The 21,207-nt window shown below is 42.5% G+C and overlaps 1 protein-coding gene across 1 annotated transcript; it reads right to left on the bottom strand.

Moving 5' to 3' along the window:
- Positions 1 to 1,762: 1,762 nt before the first annotated feature.
- TNNT3 (troponin T3, fast skeletal type) lies at positions 1,763 to 20,992 on the bottom strand (the record flags this gene model as incomplete). The annotated part of the gene is given in 14 exon segments (XM_080345118.1): positions 1,763 to 1,811; positions 4,333 to 4,373; positions 7,310 to 7,400; positions 8,265 to 8,374; positions 8,548 to 8,661; positions 9,216 to 9,293; positions 9,638 to 9,754; positions 10,627 to 10,672; positions 11,143 to 11,161; positions 15,350 to 15,370; positions 19,554 to 19,568; positions 20,919 to 20,949; positions 20,953 to 20,955; positions 20,957 to 20,992. Coding segments are annotated over 14 exon segments (771 nt in total).
- Between the last annotated feature and the right edge of the window lie 215 nt (positions 20,993 to 21,207).

Genomic DNA, 21,207 nt, shown 5'->3' with positions numbered 1-21,207 from the left:
GACCCAACCCCCACCCTGGCTGTCCCCACAACCGCAGCCCGCCCGGGGGCTCCGCCGCCCACTGGGCCCACTCCAGGAGGGGGGACACAGCCTTGGGGCAGGGGAGAGTTTACCAGAGGAGGTGCAAGGCCAAGGGACGAGGGTGGAGGCAACTGCAAAATGATGCCTCGGTGGGAATTTGCAGCCCTGGCTGCATTTCACTTGGTCTTTTCCTCATGGTGACAGGAGGGTGGTGATTCCCACCCTCTGCTCTGGTGAGACCCCAGCTCGGGGGTCCCCGGCACAAGGCAGACATGGGCCTGCTGGAGAGGGTCCAGATTAATGGTGGAAATGGTGGGAGACACGAAAATGGTGGGAGGGCTGGGACACCTGGCCAGTGAGGACAGGTGACAGGGTTGGGGTTGTCCAGCCTAGAGAAGAGAAGGCTCTGGGGAGACTTTACTGCAGCCATTCATTATATGAAGGGAACTTATACAGAGATTTTTTACCAAGGCCTGTCATGACAGGACAAGTGGCAACAGCTTTAAACTGAATTAGGGTAGGTTTAGATTGGCCATAAGGAAGAAACTTTTTATGATGAGGGTGGTGGGACACTGGATTAGGTTGCCCAGAGGAGCTATGAGTGCCCCGTCACACTGGAAGTGTTCAAGATCTGGTTGGATGTGGCTTCCAGCAACCTGATCTAGTGAACTATGTCCCCGCCTGCGGACAGAGGCGTTAGACTAGATGATCTTTGAAGGTCCCCTCCTGCCTAAACCACTCCTATGAATCTATGATGCCGCAGCATGTGCTGAGAGCCAGAGTGTGAACGTAGGCACCAGAAACAGCCAGAAATATGGAAACACAGGGAGAATCACCATCCCTGGTGGGCTTCCCTCCAACAGGGCATTTCAAGGGCTGACAAAGACAACAGGCCCTATAGAATAGCTCACATCCCAAATTTAGTAACAGCCATTTGTGTTTTGACATCTACACTGCATTAACCAAGTAATTCACAGTTTGGTATCTGGTTTTAATGTGACATATAGGTTAACTGCTTCAATAAACATTTTAATGTAATATTTGAATGAATCAGTCTCTGTATTGTACTGTGATGTGTACTTCTATGGATTTGTTCCTTTATTCCTAATTCTTTGATTCCCTTCAGCACTCAAATTTTTAAGTCAATGATAACTACATTTGGCATCCAGATTATGAGCTACTCCAGAATAAAGTTGGCTTTTCTTATCTGCCTGTATGCTGGCTGTAAAATGGGCCTGTGATCCAGGTTCTTTGTTGATGATACTGTGCCTCACTGCCAATTGTAGAGCTGGACCAAATGATATTAAATAAGGATTTTGACAATTCCCAAATCCTTGCAAAATGGGATGTGATTAAACAAAGTATGAAACACCATTTCAGAGAGTTGTCATTGGAGTAGGTACTGGTTGCGCTTTATTTACAAAATCCAGAGATTTGTACACAGCAATCTACAGGACAGCATAGGGCTGGTAACAGGAGGATAAAGGACATGCTCAGCAGGAATTGAAGATGCCAGCAAGGAGTCATCTCAGTTTTACAGGGAATCTGCTTCCTTTTGACTGAGGAAGCAGCCAGACTCCTCCAGGAAGAAAAAGAAGAAAAGCAGCAGCTATAGCCAACCCAGGCTGATGTTGCGATTTTTGTTATCGTTGAGGCGTGGGAACACAAGTGATTGGTAAAGGAAGAAAGAGGAGGCCAGCAGTGATTTGGCATGCCATCAAGGGCCATCCTGACTGGTTCTTTACTTCCAGCGCCCGCCAACCTTGCCCTTGGCTCCTGCCTTCTTGCTGCTACAATGCAAAAGGAAAGAAAAGCATGTAAACATGATGGAAGTGGTGGGGCTCTGTGACCACCGTGCATTGCTGACTCTCAGATTAGGATTGAGTCGCTTTCACTTCTCACATGTTGGGCACACCTGCCTCTATGCTCTGTGCACATCCTGATAAAAATATTGCTGATATTGTGCAAAGAGATTCCTCCTTAGGCTCCTAGTGAAAGGCCAGGATCTGCTTGCCTGAAAGAGGCAAACCCTTCCAGATTCCTGCATTATTAGGACAGAAGTCCAGGTGGTCTCAAGACTAAATGATAGGCCTATCCAGCCACAGACTTGATGCTTCCTGAATTAAATTCTGCTATGGTCTGGATTTTAGTATTCAGAGATATTTCTGGAGAAAATTTCCTCATAGGGGAGCTCTGGTCAAATTGCCCAGATGCTCTCATCATCTAATAGTGGAGGCCAAAAGCTGAGTAATAATTTAAATGCAACTAAGAATGGCTTTGCTCTAGCAGAGGCAGAGTGGCTTCTTCCTTACGTCACATGAGCAAGATCTTCCAAAATGGTCCAAACAACTTTTTAGGCCTCCCCTCAAATCAGTATTCCTGTCCTGCTCATGGTGTGTGTGGGAGCAGTTCAGCTATGCTCCCCATGCAAAGTAACTGAGGCAAACTCTCTCCAAACAGTGTCTTATTGCATACAGAAGGGCAATCCTACATGCAAGCCACTTACTTTCTGTCTGAGAAGCAAGCATGCCTGGAGTCCGAGAGGGCCAGGCATGAAGTTAGTTGGGTTAGATTCTGCACTGGGTCCCATAGGCAGCACCTCGGCCTTTGGGGCTCAGGACACTAACAAACCTTTCAATCTCACAGACACAATGATAAGGCTGTTTCTTGAACCAAAGCACATGCAAACTGGGGGCAGCTCTCTGACATGGCAGAGAATGGGTTTGGAGGCCAAGCACAAGGTGGTGAGGCCTTGTTATCAACAGAGAGGCCTTCTTCAGAACCATTGGTTCCTCCAAGGAGCAGAAAAACATGTGAACAAAACATCTGGGAAGATTTTTGTGATGTTGCCCCATGGACTGATTCAAGTGTACTAGCCATTTACAGAAGGATATAGCACAGTGACACAGACATACACATAGTGGATACTTTACCTTCTGACCAAGTTAGACTTGGTCTACTAAAAAAATTGAGCTTTTACATGACAGAGGGCAGAGCATTTTCTGCTTATCTTAAATTCACCTTGGTGTTCCTTTTCCCAGCCTTTCCACAGATTCAAAATCCAGCACAGGACCTGCATAGCTCCTCAAATGAAGGCAGAGCCCTTTAATCTCCACAAGCGCCTGTGATGTTTGATGTTATGCCTAACCTTTAGAGTGTGCTTAAGGAGACTTAATAAAGTCTGAAGCAAAAGGATCACTTGATCCTTGTATAACACATTAGCAGACATTGCTTTGGAATGATACAGTCTAGGCTGGATAGAAATTTAAGTACACAGAAATCTCATGAGCTGTGGGCTTCTCAGTGAAACCTTTCAAAATGATGTCCTGAGAGAGTATCATGTCCTTTGTGGGAACAAGCATGCAGTAACGGTACTACCTGTTGTGGGTGGCGTGGCAGTGCCCCTCAGAATAGCAGCAACACCCAGATAAACCATGGCATCCTTCTGCAGCTGCACATTCTGCTGAGGTTTATCAGCCTACAGCTCTGTACAGAAAATACCATGGGAAGGTCAAGCCTTATGTTTGGCATCTACAAGACAACTGAGCCCTCAGTGTTAAATTCATTTGATAAGGCAGCGTGGCTTGAGGAAGTGGGAAGGCAGTGTCTGGTCACTCCTGTCATCCAAAGATGTCACCAAAGACCACCACTTCATTCCTGGAATGACTTTGCTAAGGAGATACAGAAGCACAGTGAAGATCAAATCCCACCACTGCAGAGCTCTTTGCTCTTGCTTCTCTGAAGTTCCTTCTCTGTGTCTGTTAGTTTTCTACATGCCTTAGCCCTCAGGCTTTGTCTAGCCCTGGTCTCTGGTAAGTTCATTGTAAACACCTAGAATAGTTAAAGACATAAGACACAAAAAAATCTAATGAAATAGAAGTCTTATGGTGAAGGAAAGTAGGAGAGAGACAATGAGTGAAAAGAGCTCACAGCAGTAATCCCACGATGTTAGTCTTGTTACACACCATTCCTTACAATCTTAGCAACCACTTGTTTACCCTTTGTAAACAATGGTTCTGCTCTCTCAAGTATTCAAAGCACCTTAGTCAGGTGTTTGAAAACCCCAGCAATAGACAGACGGAGATTTTGCAGACATGGTGTGAAGAAACAAGATTTGGTCTTGTTAGCTGTTACATTCACTTCAGTTTCCCCTTCATTTTCTCAATGTGAGGCAGTATGGGAGTTGCTCTTCCATCTCTAGCCTCATTTCATTGCAACAAGAAAATGTCGGTGCTGAGGCTGAAGCAACTACTTTGAACACTGAGGAGATATCTCCAAGCCAGGAGCTAGGAAGGGGATATAGGTACTTACTGCTTCTGAGCCTGATCAATCCGGTTCCTGAGGGTGACAATCTGCAAACAACGTACATGACCAGGGTTTTTAGAGATAAAGAAACCTTGTTCCCTCACAGAGAGGGGAGTTTTACCTGACGAAGTGCTGGAAGCAGGTGCTTACGGTAGGAATTAATACTTCCTTTGAAATAAAAGCTCACCCTTGCTTGAAGGAGAGAAATGTTCCCTGGAAATCAATCCAAGCCAACTTCATATGTCAAGGGAAAGAAAAGCTATATGTTTATAATCCTTACTAGAAGAGTTCCTATGTATATGAATTAATCCTGTGAACTCACATGTCAAACCGCAGACAAGTGAACTGGAATGAACATCACCATGGCCAGCTGGAAAGTTCTTGCATGGCCCCATCCACCTGTACGTGTCAATCTCACCTTCTCACTCTTCCTCCACTCTTCACATTCAGACATGTATAAACTCAAAGAGCTTTGGTGGGGTTTGGATGGGGACCTCAAGAATGGAAGATGGATCACACATTCTGCTGGAGTACCTTTGTTGGTTGGGAGAGCAGGAGGTGAGGAGCTTGCAGCAGTCACCACCTTCCCAGCCACAACTTTCAAAGGGGCTGAAGAAAATATTCGAGGAGAGCTTGAGCAGCCACAGAGGAAAAGGTTGGAGTTGGGGCTCTGAACACCTTCCCAAGCTCTGTTGACAACTGCAAGCCACTAGAGAGTCTGTCCTACAAGACAGAGCATCTCTTTGTTTAGCCACAGGTAAACTGCATATTTCAACCTGATGCATGGGAAAGCAAACACCTACCTTACACAGGATGCGCACCTCATGGCCTGACTTAGCACCTCAGTCCTGGCCCGTAGCCCCAGACTCAGTACAGAAATCCTTGGGCTCCTCCAGCTCAGGTACTGGAAAAGCCCACAGGAACTAGGGTGTAATAGAGAACGCTCTTTTATCCCTTCACCTTCTCATTTGCAACTGAGTCAAAGTTCTACCTAGTTTTTCTGGGTGGAAAAATGCACTTGTTTCTGCTTTTGGTGTAATTCAGAGTTCTCTACTGGCTCTGCAGGTCCAAGAACTGCTGACCCAACATTTGAGTATATAAAGTGGCACTTGACATTCACCGTGTGTGAAACAAGAAAAAAAAAATCATACATTCAGATTGGCCCAACAACCAGTATTTCCTGGCTCGTGTTTTTCCATGGCAAACAGAAACAAAATAAGAGACTGAAACATTAGCAGGAACAGGACAACACAAGGAAGGAAAGATCAGCAGATTGGCTGCTTTTGTACTTACTCATGGAAGTTTTAATATCTGCAGCAGTGGTTTAAATTATTTTTTGCAACCGAGTATTTTTCCCACGTATGGAGGAGAACCAGCTGTCTTCAGTTTGACCCAAAGACTTAAGACTTACCTTGACTGATAACCTTGTGATAGTGACTATAGCACTCACTCTCCTATGAAGCACCGAAGAGCAACAGATACTAGAGCTAAATAGCTCCACTCCTGTGTGTCCCAGTTCCTTCCTTTGTCTCTCCCTTGCATCCTTGCTTGAGTCTCCTTCATTCCCTTCTGTGTTTTCACTTACCTTTCTCCTCACTTTTTTCCTTTTTCTTCCACTTTTCTTCTACAATCTCAAGTGTGCATTTTCCTTCTATTTTACTAATTCCTTGGACTTTCCTTGCTTTTCATCAGCAGCCACCCCTCTATTTATGCAAAGGTTTAATTACCATAGCACGTACATCTCTGCTAGCACTGCTTTAATTCCTGTTGTTCCACACCCAGCTGACCTGTTATCTTTAAGCTAGCCATATCCAATATTTTGGATCTGGATAAGCATGTAGCCACAAGGTAGAGAACCTTTCCTTTCTTGAATGAAATCCAAGCTATTACACATGCATCCCTAAGCTTCTGCATGTATCCCAGGTGCATCAGGGCGACTCACCACACATGTAATACCAGAGGTTTGGATAGGGAATTATTTTAGTGACGGTCTGAGTGGGTTGCATGCCCTGTTCTTTAGCCACATCCCTGTTGGATCCTGACTGTTTTCCTGCATTACTGCTTTATCTCTTTTCAAATAATGGAAAGGGAGAGAAAAAGGAAGGGAAGGGAGAGACACAAGATCCAGTTTTCTCTTTTCTCTCTGCACTTGGAGCCAAGTGCCAGTTTCTGTCTGGCACCTGACCATGCGGCAGGCTCATGCATTTGGTAGCTTTTGCTGCTGCTGTTACACAGGCAAGTTCATTGTACTTACAACTTGGAAAGCTCCTGCAGCCTGCAACGCATTGTTAAAATCTAAGAGAGATTGAGATAGTTACATTGGTGTTGCTCATTCCCTGTCAGTATGTGTCTGTGTGATTGGAAATTAAAAGGAGAGTGAGGTGGTGAGAGATACAGTAGGATTTCTCAGCCACTGAGACCTGACATAGGTGAGTGCAGCCCTGTCCTGTGACTGTAATGGAAACGCATCCACTTTCTGTTACCATATGACACTTCAGTCAGGTGTTGCTGTCTGGAGACAGTTTGCAGTGATTCCAGAGAGCTCAGTCCACAGGGAATCTGTCTGGGTTATGAATAAAACTTACAAAGTTCAAGTGTGAAATCAAAGATGGATTTGAAAATATTACTTCGGAATGGAGATCAGTGAATTGAGAGTTACTGATTTTTCAGGCCACAACTACCTATAGATAAACAAGAATGAACAAGCTATGTTTGGGCAGAGGGTGGAGAGTTCATTTTCTGTTGGGATTGCCTTTCCATGGGGCACTGAAAACCTCGAGAATGGTCTATTTCAGCCTAAAATGTGAGATCCAGACCAAGTATGTATGTTAGGGGAATGCAGTTCCAGGTGTCTTGCTGTTTAAATATTGCATAAGGGCATTGGAGACCCAAATGATGTCACCACATGGCTTTTGCCAAGGGAGTTACAAAGATTTTTACATCTTGGACCCAGTCCCATTAGCAAAATGGCTTCTCAACTCACCTCGTATTTTTTCCTCTTAATCTGCTCTGTAAAGTCATACTTCTCATTCTCCAGCTGGTATAACCAGTCCCACAGTTCCTTAGCCTTGTCCCTATGTATTTATGGGGAAAGGAAGATGAGAGGAACACATCACTTCATATATTTTCTACCATTTTCACATCACTAGTAATGAGGCTTTTTACGTTTTATTTAATGCGGTTCACACATCTTCCTGCAAACCCTTTCAATCCTCTGAAAGCTACTCAAAATTTTCAAGGTCACATTGTTCTTACCTTCTCACCCAAGAACCTTGCACTCTTGTATGTATCACACACTAACATATTCTCTACAGATTTACTTCTCCTGCTCACTCTTACTGAAAGAAGAGAGTCCAGGGAAATCAGATGAGAAGGAAGGAGGACTCTGAAGGCCACCTAGATGAGCAGAAGAGCACCTGCCATTGCACAATCTCATCTGTTTCAGGGCTGTGAGCCCACTTCATCTTTTGATTATGTGTAAACTCCAACATGTAGAATCCAGACTATCATCTGTTGACTGCTCTGCACCAGAGCACTTGGCTTCCAAGCCTCCAGCTTCTGTGGAGGCCCATACTCATACCGTAGCAGCTCAGCTCATCCCTGAGAATGCTACAGACACCAATCTGTAGGTTTGTTCAACTCATCTCAGAGCTAGGTTTAAAGCTTGTACCTAGTCCTGTAAACTACTAATCCTAATTAGCAGGAGAGGCTAACGGAGCTATGCCAGGAGCATGGCTAGATGGCTACCAAACCATTTCAACAATTCCCCATGTCCCGTTTTCCCCTCCATTCTCCAGAACAAGGAAAGACACAACTTAACATTGTCTCGTGATGAATTTCAAGGATGGTCCCCTCCTCTACCTCATTTGCCTCTACTCCAGGACAGTCAGACCAAATTTCAGTGGATTACATTCAGTAAGTTAGGGTAAGCATGTTACCTCAGCTTGTCTTCATTAAGGTGGTCGATGTTCAAGGGCTTGCGTCTCTCTGCCAAGACCTTCTTCTTTGTCTCTCTAGCTGTTTGCTTCTTCCCTCTCTTCTGATCAGCCTATTTTCAGAACAACAATTGACTGATGAAATTATTTCAGTGACAGAGTATACAAGACAAGCTGCTAGGGATCCAGAAGAAGGAAAGGCAAGCTGTTTTGTAATAAAGACCGTTCCCAGTTAACCCCATGGTTTAATGCTTCCATATTTCTTCCACTGATTCATGCTTTTTACCTTAGCCAGATAGCTGCTGTATGTGGCACCCATGGAGGACAAAGCCTTCTTCTTCTTGAGATCATCCTCAGCTTTTCTCTTGGCATCTTCTTCCTCTCTCCGTGCCTTTTCCTCCTGTAAAGTGTTACACACAGAAGCGAATTACTCCAGGAGAGACTCACAGCTTCCCCAGCAGCCACTGTCATTGCAGGGAATGTGATCAGGTAAGCGTGTTGATGAGAATTGGCAACTCCTGTTTCACAGTATCACAGTATCACAGTATGTTTGGGATTGGAAGGGACCTCAAAAGATCATCTAGTCCAATCCTCCTGCTGGAGCAGGAACGCCTAGGTGAGGTCGCACAGGAACATGTCCAGGTGGGTCTTGAATGTCTCCAGAGAAGGAGACTCCACAACCCCCCTGGGCAGCCTGTTCCAGTGTCTGTCACCCTTACTGAGAAGAAGTTTTTTCTCAAATTTAAGTGGAACCTCTTGTGTTCCAGCTTGATCCCATTACCCCTTGTCCTATCATTGTTTGCCAACGAGAAGAGTCTGGCTCCTGTCCTTGCTTTAAGAGGATGGGCATTTCTTCTCCAGACTGAGAGAGGCAGAACCTGTAGTTTTTTTCTGTCTCTAGAGATCGCCTCCAATATGATGTTGACACAACGACAGAGATGCAAGGACACTTACCGCAAGCCTTGCTTGACGCTCCTTCTCCTTCTCAGCCCGGATTCTCTGTTGCTCTGCTCTTTCAGCTCTGCGCTTCTCCTGCAAGAAGAAGCAGTGGTAGAGGCATTGAGTCATTATTGTGGCTTTACCTACCTCTAATATCATGCCCCACCACCAAGAGGTTTGGTTCCTGGAGAGTGAGCCACCTACTCCCTTGCCAGAACATGCAGAAGGGTTTAAGGTGCAATTCCCAGATGTAAAACAAGAGAATCAAAGAGGGGACAGGTGTGGTAAGAAGCCATTTGGTGGTGACCCAAGCAGTCGCTTCTGTACATGGCAGTACAGCTTTCTGCCAAGCTCTGACAGTGGACTAATGGATTCAACTTCTCATCTACAGAGGATCTCTCAATCTAATACAGGGAAATGGCAATACAACAACTCACAATTCTCTCCTTGAGAGCAACCAGCTCTTCCTCTTCCTTTCTCCTGGCTTCAAAGTGGCTGTCAATCAAGGCCTGCAGTTCAATCAGATCTTTGTTCTGCCTTTTCTTTTGGATGTCCTAGGAGAGCAGGAAAATGCATTAAGCAACCCCATATTGCTCTGGGAACATGCCCTGAACATTCCCAGCACCCTGCCTACACAGAGAAACAAAAGCAGAAACTGTCTGCAGATATCCAGGGAAATCTATGGGTTTAGCTTAAATGGCTGTTGATGCAGGTCAGCAACAGACTCATCCAGGTGACAGTCAGGACCCCAGAAAGGAAGAGAATCCACACCTCCCATTCTCCTACACCATATTTTATCCATGGCTTTGCTAAGCTGCCTCCTCTTTGCATATGCTTTGTTGCTTCCTCTTCACTTTGGAATGTGAACCTTACCTAGGAAATGCTCCTGCATTTTTGGACAAAGAAGATGTTTCTGTGGAGATTTACAGCTCCAGAGTTTCTTAATTTTTCAATCAACTTTCTAGGAAGGTATTTGGATCTCTTTTTATTATTAAAATTCTGTTGTCATTTTAGGTGGTATTTCTCAGCAACAGCTTTATTTCAACCTGTAACTTTCAAACAATGGGGATCTGAGAGCTCCTAAACCACTTACTTTCTCCTTTCTTCATATATTGGCTTCAAAGATTCAAGGACCAAAAAAACCCACCCAACCAACCAAAAAAAAAAAAAAAAAACCAAAAAAAAACCCACAAAAAAACCCCCATGAATTAACAATTTAGTTTAGTCACATCAGCAACAAATGTATTCAGAGAGTTTCAGGGAGCAGAGCATACCCTTTCACCGAAAAGAGGTGACAAATCATCCATATTTTTGTCCTTGACTTTATCCTCAGCACTGTCCGACAAAGGAGGAGTTATGTGGCTTTGCGCACATGTGTATGGCTCAGGTAGGACAGACAAAATATGCCAATCTCGGGAATACTTACATCAAAATCTACTTTCTCACCCTCCGGTATTTTAGGAGCAGTTAGTCTGCAGAAAATAAAAAACAAACAAACAAATAAACAAAAAAAATCTTAAAGAGCAGGCAGCTTTTTAGGTAGCACATCCTGACCCGAGCTGCCCTCTGGAATGATGCTGACAAGGAGAAATATTGATGATACAGAGGAGTGAAAGACCAAATCAATGGAAAACTACTCCAGAATAGCACTAAGGACTGTTGTCCCTCATGGAAGGTCATGCAGGGCAGGGAGCTGCCCCTAAAAACCCTTTTCATTCCCAAAGCCTGTGGTCATTCCCTGCCACACGGAAAGACATTGGCCCACATGGCTGTCGGTGCAGAGCTGCACTCTCCATTCCGGGCAGCTAGTGGAGTGGGAAGGGAAGGTTGAAGAGAGAGGGTTGGATAAAGGCTTCTGGTGGCCGTTTGCCTAATAGGCAATCTAAGGGCTTCTGAGAAAAATGATCCCAGGGTTTTGAAACTCCCTGCCCCTCATACTTACTTTATTCTGGGCTTCTCCTCTGTATTTGGAAACATGGAGCAAAACAGGAAAGGAAAAAGAGGGAGAAGAGTTAGAATAACAGAGATCATGCCAGCTGCTAAAGTAAAAGGAGGGAAGGGAAACTTAATCTTAGGGGAAACATCCCAGAGAAACTGGTTAAATCTCAAGCACTTCCAAAAGAAATACTCACACACCCATTTTGATAGGAGTGAAACTGTTTTTACCCTTGAAACAGAATTTGGCAGAAAGGAATCAAGAGACTGTATAAAAGTCTCAAACGTAGCATCTGGAAGGCAATGGTTTCATATAAATGCTAAATTATTTTTCTCAGACCATCCTGACCAAAGCTCTAAGGAGGACAGCTGGGCTTGAGGGTAAAAGAAAACATTGCCTTTTTTAATCAACGTTTCTTTTGCTAAAGTGAAACTGAATCCTAAGTTATGTCAATGATAACTAGGCTTCACCATTTCTGCTCAAATGCCTCACATGGAGTTCAGGAGGAAAAAAGCTTCATGACACCCATTATTCTCTAGGTTCATTGACTTCCAAGACAGCTTAGGGCACATGTCCCTGAGATACCCTGGTGCCATGAGGAAGCAGCTTATTCTTCTGCACTGTGTGGTGCTCCTCAAACCCAGCTTGGAAAGGCCATCCTCTCTTAGCGAGCATCCTCTCTTGCTGAGGTACATGCAGAATTCCCATGGGCATTAACGGGAATGATCTTTGCATCTCCAGGAGAGGTGTGGTGCCATGATGGGCAGGCTGAACCATCACAGAGTCTGTCAACTTGGGCCCCCAGCAGTCAGAAGTGCTCCCTTGCAACAACTGACCTTTCCATGCTCTCAGAAATGTGCAATCTTATGAGTCACTTGCTTAACATTTGTGCTTGTGATCAATTCCCCTCCTTGCTCTGCTTTTTAAATTTTAGTTATTAACTCCAGTGTAATGCCAGTAAGTTCAACACTGTTATTCTCACAAATAGAAGTAAATTAAACCTATGTGTTTATTCTGGCCCAGTCTCACAGGGGCCCAGGTTGACTTTCATAACCACACGCTACGTTTGAACTTTCAAGGATGCTGCTGGATTCTGCAGTACAAGACTCTCCCTGTACTGGTTCAGTGGGAGGAACTGAGGTAAAAAGCTCACAGTCTATTGAATCTGGTAAAAAAAAAACAGCTTTGTGAAGTAAAAGTAGAAACAGCCTCCCTCAGGAATGGGTACACAAACCCTGGTGTCTGTATCATGATAGAGAAAGCTATTATATATTAGATCATATAATATCATATTATACTATATCATATCATAATCATATCATGTAATATTTTTTCAAATGTGTATTTGCATCTGGGTGTTTTGGGACTGATGAAGGAAATTGGGAATAACAAATTGAACAGACTAGGATAAAATAAAGTGAAACATTATAAGAGGAAAAAGAATAGCAAAAACTGATACTGGAAAATATTTAGTGGAGACATCAGTTGCAACGATGTTGGATAATAAAAAACAGAGAAAGTGGCTGGAAATGGGTTATTGAGATAAAAGGCACGGGAGATACATAAAAGAGATCAGAAACCTACCTTTCCTTTCTCTCACACCTTCCCATACCAACTTCAGTAATGAAATTTTGGGGGTACATTTCTCTCATTTACTGCAAGAACACTACCTACCAAAACATATCTCAATTGTGGCCTACGGATGCTAGAGCAATGCTAATAAAATAAACAACACGTAAATAGAAAAGTGTTTTAGAGCACTTGTATAAAGGAAGACACAAATAGCTCCTGAAGAAAAATACCATTAGCAAACAGTGTACTTCTATATTTTGGCAGTTATTTTTTTAATTGTTTTTCTTGTCAAATAGCCAGTGAGCTTCTTAACACATTAGTTAAATTGCTTTTTTTTATCTGGAGAGAGGAAAAATAATCACAATTAACCAGTCTATCAGGGATGTTATTCATACAGTGTTCCCTTCCCTCGTGACATACCTACATGATTTTCGGAAACATTCCTGTTTAGCTTAAAGCTGCCAGTTAGTAATATTTTGGAGAGAGGAAAAAAAAATAGACAGGAAATGACTGGTTTTGTTTGTTGACCTTGGTCACCAGGATTGACAACTGTCTGTCAATGATTGTGTCAATTTGGTTTCAGCTGCCACCAAATCAGCACTTTAAACTTAATTAAACCAACAAACAATTGTAAAAACAGAAGAAAAATTAAGGTTAGTTCTTGAAATAAGAAGTTTCAGTTAGAATATATATAGGTACCTCCAGAAAACCAGAAAGGAGATAACAAATAAATAGGAGCTTTTATTAAAAGATGAACAGTAATAAATCTGTCCTTTGCAGTGCATGACCCAGCATGGTTCATACTGTATGCACCAAAAGCAGCCCAGGGATGTGATTTATTTTGATATGCCCCTTCTTTCAAGACACCAAGTCAAGGAACTGGGCCAAAATTTGTTGACAAGCAAGAATTGTCATAGCAAATTCCTGTTCCTGTGGTGGATTTTGACTGACATTCTGGTCACTCTTTCCATGAACCATGGAGCTGTGACAAAATCCCCACATACAACCCTGCCAAAAGAAGGCAAGAGCCACTGGAAATCCAAGTTCACTGCCTTGGTGATTAGAGATACAGTCTCTGAGTTTCTGGTTTCCAAAACGGTTAACACAGGGAGAGTACACACCACTATAAATACAACCTTGCTTTCTCCTGCCTGATCTGTGAGATATTAAGAGTGCTCCCCTTTTTTGTGAATCCATCTGAAGTGCCTTTACTTCCTGGAGAGATCCCTAAACACCCTCCCTTCATCCCACCTCTCAGAAGCAACATTTCTAACTCACAGTGTGTCCTTGAAAAAAAAAATCAATATACTATTAAGAATAAAAGGAGAGACAAAAAGAGGAAGAGAAAGGGGTTCAGAAAGGTCCTCAGGGTATTTTCCTAAATAAGAAAAAAGCCTGAAAAGTGAGCAAGAAGATTAAAACAAACAAACAAGAAAAAAAATGTCAAAACCAAACAAAACAAGGAAACACAGAAAATGCAGGGTGGTTTCAAGTGGCAGTGGGCTTTGTCTTTTGAAACAGCTGGCCGGGTGCTCTAGGGGTTGAGGCAGCCAGAACACAACTGGGCTGCTTCAAAGGCCTGTAAAAGTCTGTGAGAGTCTTTCTATACATTTAAACTGGTTCTGAATTTGGCCCTGGGGGCCTAAGTTATCTTGCCCAGAACTCATCCTGCATGCATTTGGATCTGGCGTTTTCACATGAGTCTTGTCCCCACCCATGTGCTTCCGCCCCCCACTCAACCAAGTATTACGGACACACTATCTTAAGCCCATGGCCTGCCTCACCAGTCTGAGTAAATTTATTCACATGCTTGATGTTTAGCACAATTTTAAGCGCATGACAGGAGCAGAAGTTTAAATATCTGTAGATTCAAGCCTGGAGACCATGACCTTCTAAGGTTGAGTGAGAAACTCATATCTATGCAGGGCTCAGCTCCATTTTCAAGCATGCCAATGCTTAAGAGATACTTTCCTGACTTTTTGGGGATAGAGAAGGTTTGCTGATGAGAGTGTGACACAACAAGTTCTAGCTAAAAGACAAGTCCAGAGGAAGCTTCTAGAGCTTGGTTTTCACTATCTACGGTCCTGATTAGGATGTACAGGCTTCTCAATATGATAGTGACCCCCAAGGGTGATTGGATATGCACAGTGAGCGATTCTTTGCAGCAGAGAGGTTTTGGCCCAGTTCCTGAGTTTAAAATCGAGTAAAGAACAAAAACAAATAAAGAAAATAAAAAGAGTGAGATGTCAGAAAGAGGACTTTGTTGTCCTAAGACAACATCAAGCTACCGTCATAGTATTCACCGCCTTCTTCAGCTGTAGGTTGAAAGATAAAAGCAAAAGAGAAGAAGTTGTGTCAATCCACAACCAGCGCTGTTCTCCTAAGAGCAACTCTCCCCACTCCCTCCCTGCTATGCTGGGAACCTTGGAGTCTCTGGAGATCAAACAAGAAGAAAAACCACCTTTTTAGACATTTGATTTGACAAACATACATCCCTTTTCTCCATGTTCATCCAAAGCCATCCAGAGCGACCATATCCCTTCCGTGCTCTCTTGGCTATTGAACAAGGTCAGTGTTTTTAACATTTTTTCCCCAGCACTGAAAGAGAAAAAGAGTGAGAGTCTGCAGGTGCATCACATACCTTCTTCATGGGCTTCCTCTGCTGGTGGCATGGAGCGAGCAGTGGTGGAAAGACGGGAAATAGAAAGAAAAAAAAAGATATTTAAAGTTCTTGGAAGCCTGAGAAGAGACCAGGGAATGCATGAAGGTGGGGGGAAATAAAGGAATTAGTGAATTAAGGCAAGGAGAAAAGGTATCTGGAGAGGCTGTCAGGAGTTAAAGATGTTGTAAGGTTAAAGTAGTAGTAAGCGTGGAGATTAAAGGAGAAAAGGGCTGCAAGTGATCATTGTGGTTAATATTTGTTTCTCTTGTTTTGTTCTCTTCTACCAACTCAGGACTCCTGTTCTCTCCCTCACACACACGCATACTCTCATGTTGCAACTTGGTGGAGTAAATCAGAAGTCATGTCACATACCTGGCTCATGAACTTCAGGTGTGAAGTGTCATGCAACAAGATGCGATGAAAAATAAGAGAATGAGAACGAGAAACTTGTTATTTCACACATCAAAAGAGCTTTTGAGCCAAAGGGGAGGAGGGGCAGAGTGGAAAAGGGAAGAGGTGAACAAGTTAAGAAGTAAACCTGAGATAAAATAGATTAATTACATATGAAATAGCATATAAACAGAAGTCACAAGACAGGGAAGGAATTCAGGTGAAACAGGCATATTTATGATAATACTGCAGTGCTTCAGAAAAAACCCAAAAACTTATGAGCATTATATGACATGAAGCACAACCTGACAACATAGTGTACCAAGGTTTACCTTCATTTGAAATATGCACATGAACATAGTCAGCACTCTCAAAGCACTATTAAATCCATCCTTTTCTACAGCAGTATTTCAGTTTTTTTAAATAAACACAGTGTGGTTTGGAAACCTACTGAAATATCTGCTGTAACTCATCATCAGCATTCAGCTAACTTCCAAAGAAGCTCGTTTCTCTTTTCTAGTTCTATGTCTCAGGCCATTTTCTTCCTTGATGACAACGTGAATGTCTGTATAAATCTACTGCTGTTCTTCACATCCATTTGCAATGTAGAATTACAAACGCATTACTTTGTAGGAAGAAAAGTTCATTAAAAGTCTGTGCAGGTCCACATTTCATTCTTCTGCTCTTTCAGCAAAGCAAGAATCGATCAGCAAAGCGGGTTTGTAAGGCAGATTTTGCTTTTCAGCCGTACACGCACCACTGAATATTTTGCAAAGCAGACATAACAATAATGCAAAATCTCACAGTATTTATATTCCCTGTGTACAGTAAACGGGCCAAATTCTGCCCCAAGGTTTGAAATGAAGCTTCCGCTATAGGAAGAAACATTCATACTTATATCACAGTGCAGAATTTAACCCATTCCACAAGGACACTTTTTGCTAAGCTATTCTTTCATGATAGTATATGTGTTCCCCTAGTTTTTAGTGAAATTTTCATGCAACAGGTAAGTTTCTTCCTCCTTAAGGCTGATTTCATGTTACTGAGAAAAAACAATATTAAGCTACAAAACCAACAATCCAAAAGACATGCAAGTTACGAGCTATTTTTAACTGATATTATAGGTTGTTATCTCCTGTCACCTTGTATTCGCTTTCCACACACACTGTCCCAGCAGACGGACGCCAGGAAGTTTAGAAGTTAAAGCACATACCTGGAGGGGGGGCTTCATTTAGTAGGAAGTGTCAGGGGAAAAACATAGGAAAGGAAGATAAAAGAATTAGAAATAAGTTATTCAGGACGGGATCACCTCAAACCTTGGTAAGACTGGGTTGAAGGAGTATCATTTGCAGAGTGGGTTATAGGGACAGGGTGTTAATAAGAGTGGAAAAGGAGAGTGAGGTGTGAAGTAGACGGGTAAGGGATGCCATAGAGATGAAAGATAAAAGGAATTTGAATGGTGATGAATTGAAATGCTGTAAGTCATGCAACTGCATAAACAGGGGGTGCCTGTAGCAACACTGGTTATCCTTATATTTGAAAGAAAACATACCCAAGAAGAGAGTTTTACAAATGTGCAGTGTAACCTATGTTTCAGTTATCCATGTGGCCTTTTAGCTGTCAGAGGAGGCATGGGGATACAGGTGTTACTGCAGGGAAGTACTGTTCCGATGTATCTCCATGTTTGCATTTCAAGCTCCACCACCTAAGAACCTCCACTGTCAAATGTGAGGCTTGGCTCTGCAGAACTGGAAATATTCAGGTCTACACAAGCCTAGTATCGGCTGCAAAGGAGAAACCCCTCGAGCCTGTGTGCCAGGATCCTGCTGCAGGCAATACCTGTGGGCAGCAGCAGCTTGTGTTTCTCAGCTCAGGCTCAGGTACCCACTCTCTGCCCTGGCTGCGGTGTAATCACAGCCCTACAAGTTTTCAGGGGCACTAAAATGCTTCTTCTAAGCTCCTTAGAAGGTGGTTCTTCAGTCACAAGCAATAATTATACTTTTCTATAAGGAAAATAAGTTTTAGGGAATCCTAAGAATGGATTGATTCTTCATGACTCTGATTTTCTTCAACATCATCAAATTCCTATGTATAGGGATGCTTCAGATTAATACATAGGAATTTAGATGTCATACACATGCACTTGGTTAGGGACAAAGTGCCAGCAAAGAAAGATAAAGGAATTAGAGCAAGAATCACACAACAGCAACAACTCTGAACTTTTGCAGGCCAAAGCTGTGACTTAAACATGTGTTAGACAAAGACAGCATTAATAACAGCGACACTAAATAATAATACACTGATATGAAAAGCTAAGAAAGTAAATATTTTACTTAAAAGTTTTCTTTTAAGTTTGTTATATTTACATCTTCTTTATAAACTTCCCTTTTTGTTATGATTACAGAGGGGAAAGCAAGCATGGGGAGGCAGGGAGTATGGCTTTATTGTTAAGCAGATTACATTAATACCTGTTTTGCACAAATTTCAAGCTCATGTGTATGTCAAACCTTGAGACAAACACTCAAGTAGCGGGTAGCAGTTCAATAAACATGAAGGAAAAGAGGTACAGGGGCAGGCAAAGCAGCTAGGATGGTAGCAATGACCTTTAACTTGTGCGAACCAAGGTTAGAAAAACCTTCAGAGCAGATAACAGACAAGAATGAATGTGATTAAAAAGAGAAGGATGTGAAATGGGGAGCAGCGAGAACAGGAAGGAAATGAGAAGCAGCACACAGACAAATGTTGAAGTGTTAAGTCATCCAAAAATCAATCAGAGAGCTTTCACCTCACTCACTTCAGCCCTGGCACAAGCAGTGATCTCATCTAAACTAAGAGGCTGGTCTCCCTCTGTGGACAGCAGAGTGAAATAGCTGGGATGGGCAGCGGCTGAGATGTGGCTGCTTCAATAAAGCTACTCCAAACAGCACAGAATAATTGTCACAGACAGTTTAGGGGATTATGCAATTTCAGTTTCTGCTTTTCCAGATAGTAAACATTACAACATTCCCGTACACAGTTTAAGGATGGCTCCAGGTCCAGTCAGTGGCTATTATTACAACTTATACATTAAGATATTTGTTTACAAAAATGTTATCACATTTTTCATGCAACAGTTAGCTCTTATCCTTATTACTATGTATCAGAAGGCAGAGGAAATTATTACCAGTAGAAGGTGTAAGGAAGCTGCTAGTTACAGTTTATCATTAATGTTTCATTTTTATCTGTTTTCTTCCACCATCTTTGAATTCCTGAGTATAATATTAGAGTTACTGGTATAATTTTCCATCAGAAATTCAATTTCAATATTTCAAAACTAATTTCAAAACTCATTGTGGAGTTTTTTGTTAAAAAAATGAAACAGTTTCACAACCATAAAAGGTTGCATAGATATTAACAACTCTAGAAGAAAAAGTTTTCATTTTTTGCCTCGTGACAATGTCTTGTCCCAGATTTGTTCTTGCATTACACTGTATGTACCTCATATTATCCATAAAGACAATGCTTCAGAAGCATCTAAAATAGAATTTTCATTTGGAAATCTGGAAATTTTCCACAGAGGAAAGATGAAACAAAAAATGTTGGAACAAAATCTTTTGTTTCAACTAAATAATAATAATAAAAAATCAATGGCTGCCAAACAAGAATTTCCTCCTTTTTTTCTTTGTTTGTTTGAAAAGTTTTAATCTTGTCCCATTTCATAGCATGACCTGATTGTGAAATTGCCAAGCACAGTTGAATTTCCAGCACACAATAACCCTTCAGATTGATGCAGAGGAATTCAGAAGTCACATACCTGGTTCATGGACTTCTTTAAGAGGGAAGTAGCAAGGAAGGAGATGCAAGGAAAGATAAGAGAATTAGAGCGAGAAACACAGGATGATTAAAATATATATGTATATATTTTTTAGCCAGGGTGGAGAGGTTAAGGGGATAAAAACTATTAATAAGATTAAAATATACAGAGAGCACATATGGATGTAAATTAGATAATTATGGAGAGGAAGGACAGGGAGTGTTGGGAGATAAAATATGCAAATGCGTATTGTAAATCAAATGCCATTGGTAGCCTTTGGCTGACAGAAATATTTACTTGTATTAAATCTCGTCCACTACCCATAGGTTTGAATGTGCAAAAAGGGTATAGACAACCTGTACTTATTCATGTGCATAGAAATCCCAGCCTCTGCAGAAATCAATGTGCTCAGAGGAGCTGGCATTGATTTCCTCAGTGCCCAGAATTTCACCACTGGTATGTAGGATCACACACCAATGTAGGAAGGTAAGTATGAGAACGTTACTGCTCTCCAACCTGAAGGATAAATTGCCTGATGAAAGCCGAGCGGGACATGCAGAGAGAGGGGAAGGAGGGTAGCTGAAAGGTAAATGGGTTTGAGCTGGCATGCAAATGCCTTAATAAGTATGACCTACTATTTTGCTAATCACGCAGACTGTCTTACCAGATCTGGACTTTAACTGATGTTGTAAAGTCAAGCAAAAAGGTGACCCTGCTACCCTCGTTTTTGCATAATGTACATTAACCCAGAAAAACGCCAATAGTTACAGAAAAAAACATGCAACTACATAATTTCTGTGAATTGACATTTTCTGCAAATATGTTGCAACCAAAATGATGCCACTTGTTCCAATTCTTAGCCCAACAGAAAATTAGGTATGATGCGGTGTCACTTGTTGCTCGTGACTTCAGGAGCAAGTCTCTCCACATCAGCGCACATTGCTGCAACAGCGAGTCTTGTCTCTGCGCAGTGGTGGGGGCACAGGAGGAAGAGCTGCATGCGACTGAGGGATGTGGCATTGCCACAGGGCATGGCTGTCCCACCTCCAGCCCCAGTGCATGGCACAGAGGGAATGCTTTTGGGAACGCTATCCCCGAACCAACTGGTATCCATACTGATAGCCTGGTTAGAGAAATCAGAGCACTGGAAAATATATAAGCCATGCCCAGCCTGTGCTTTGGCCTTGCTTTCAAAACATCAGTTAGTACACATTACTCATCACACCACTTATCCTACAAGAGCGAAGCAGCCGTGAGTGTGCAGAGGATGGTTTTGCATCCTCTCCTCTTCAACCACCTCCAGAATTCCTGCATGCACTGCCACTTTGGGCAGAAACAGAAGAATTTGCAGGTCATGGCACATACCTTCCTCATGAGCTTTAGCAGGTGGGAAGAGTCACAGAGCAAAATGCAAAGGAAGACAAGAGCATTAAAAACATAAGAACAACCTTTCACTCATACAAAATGTAGGAAGAGGGAAATTCTGAGAGTATATTGCAAAGAAATAAAATGAATATAGACAGGAAAAGCTCTACTGGAAGTGAGGACACAAATGGTCTGGGATATTGAAAACATACAGCTGATTTAAGTAGCCATATCAGACGACATTTTTCTTATATGCATTTTCCTGCAGTCCTGCATAAAGCCTGGAGCA

Source organism: Nesoenas mayeri (assembly GCF_963082525.1).
Source record: "Nesoenas mayeri genome assembly, chromosome: 5".
Classification (NCBI taxonomy): Eukaryota; Metazoa; Chordata; class Aves; order Columbiformes; family Columbidae; genus Nesoenas; species Nesoenas mayeri.
This window is presented reverse-complemented; position numbering and strand designations above follow the sequence as displayed.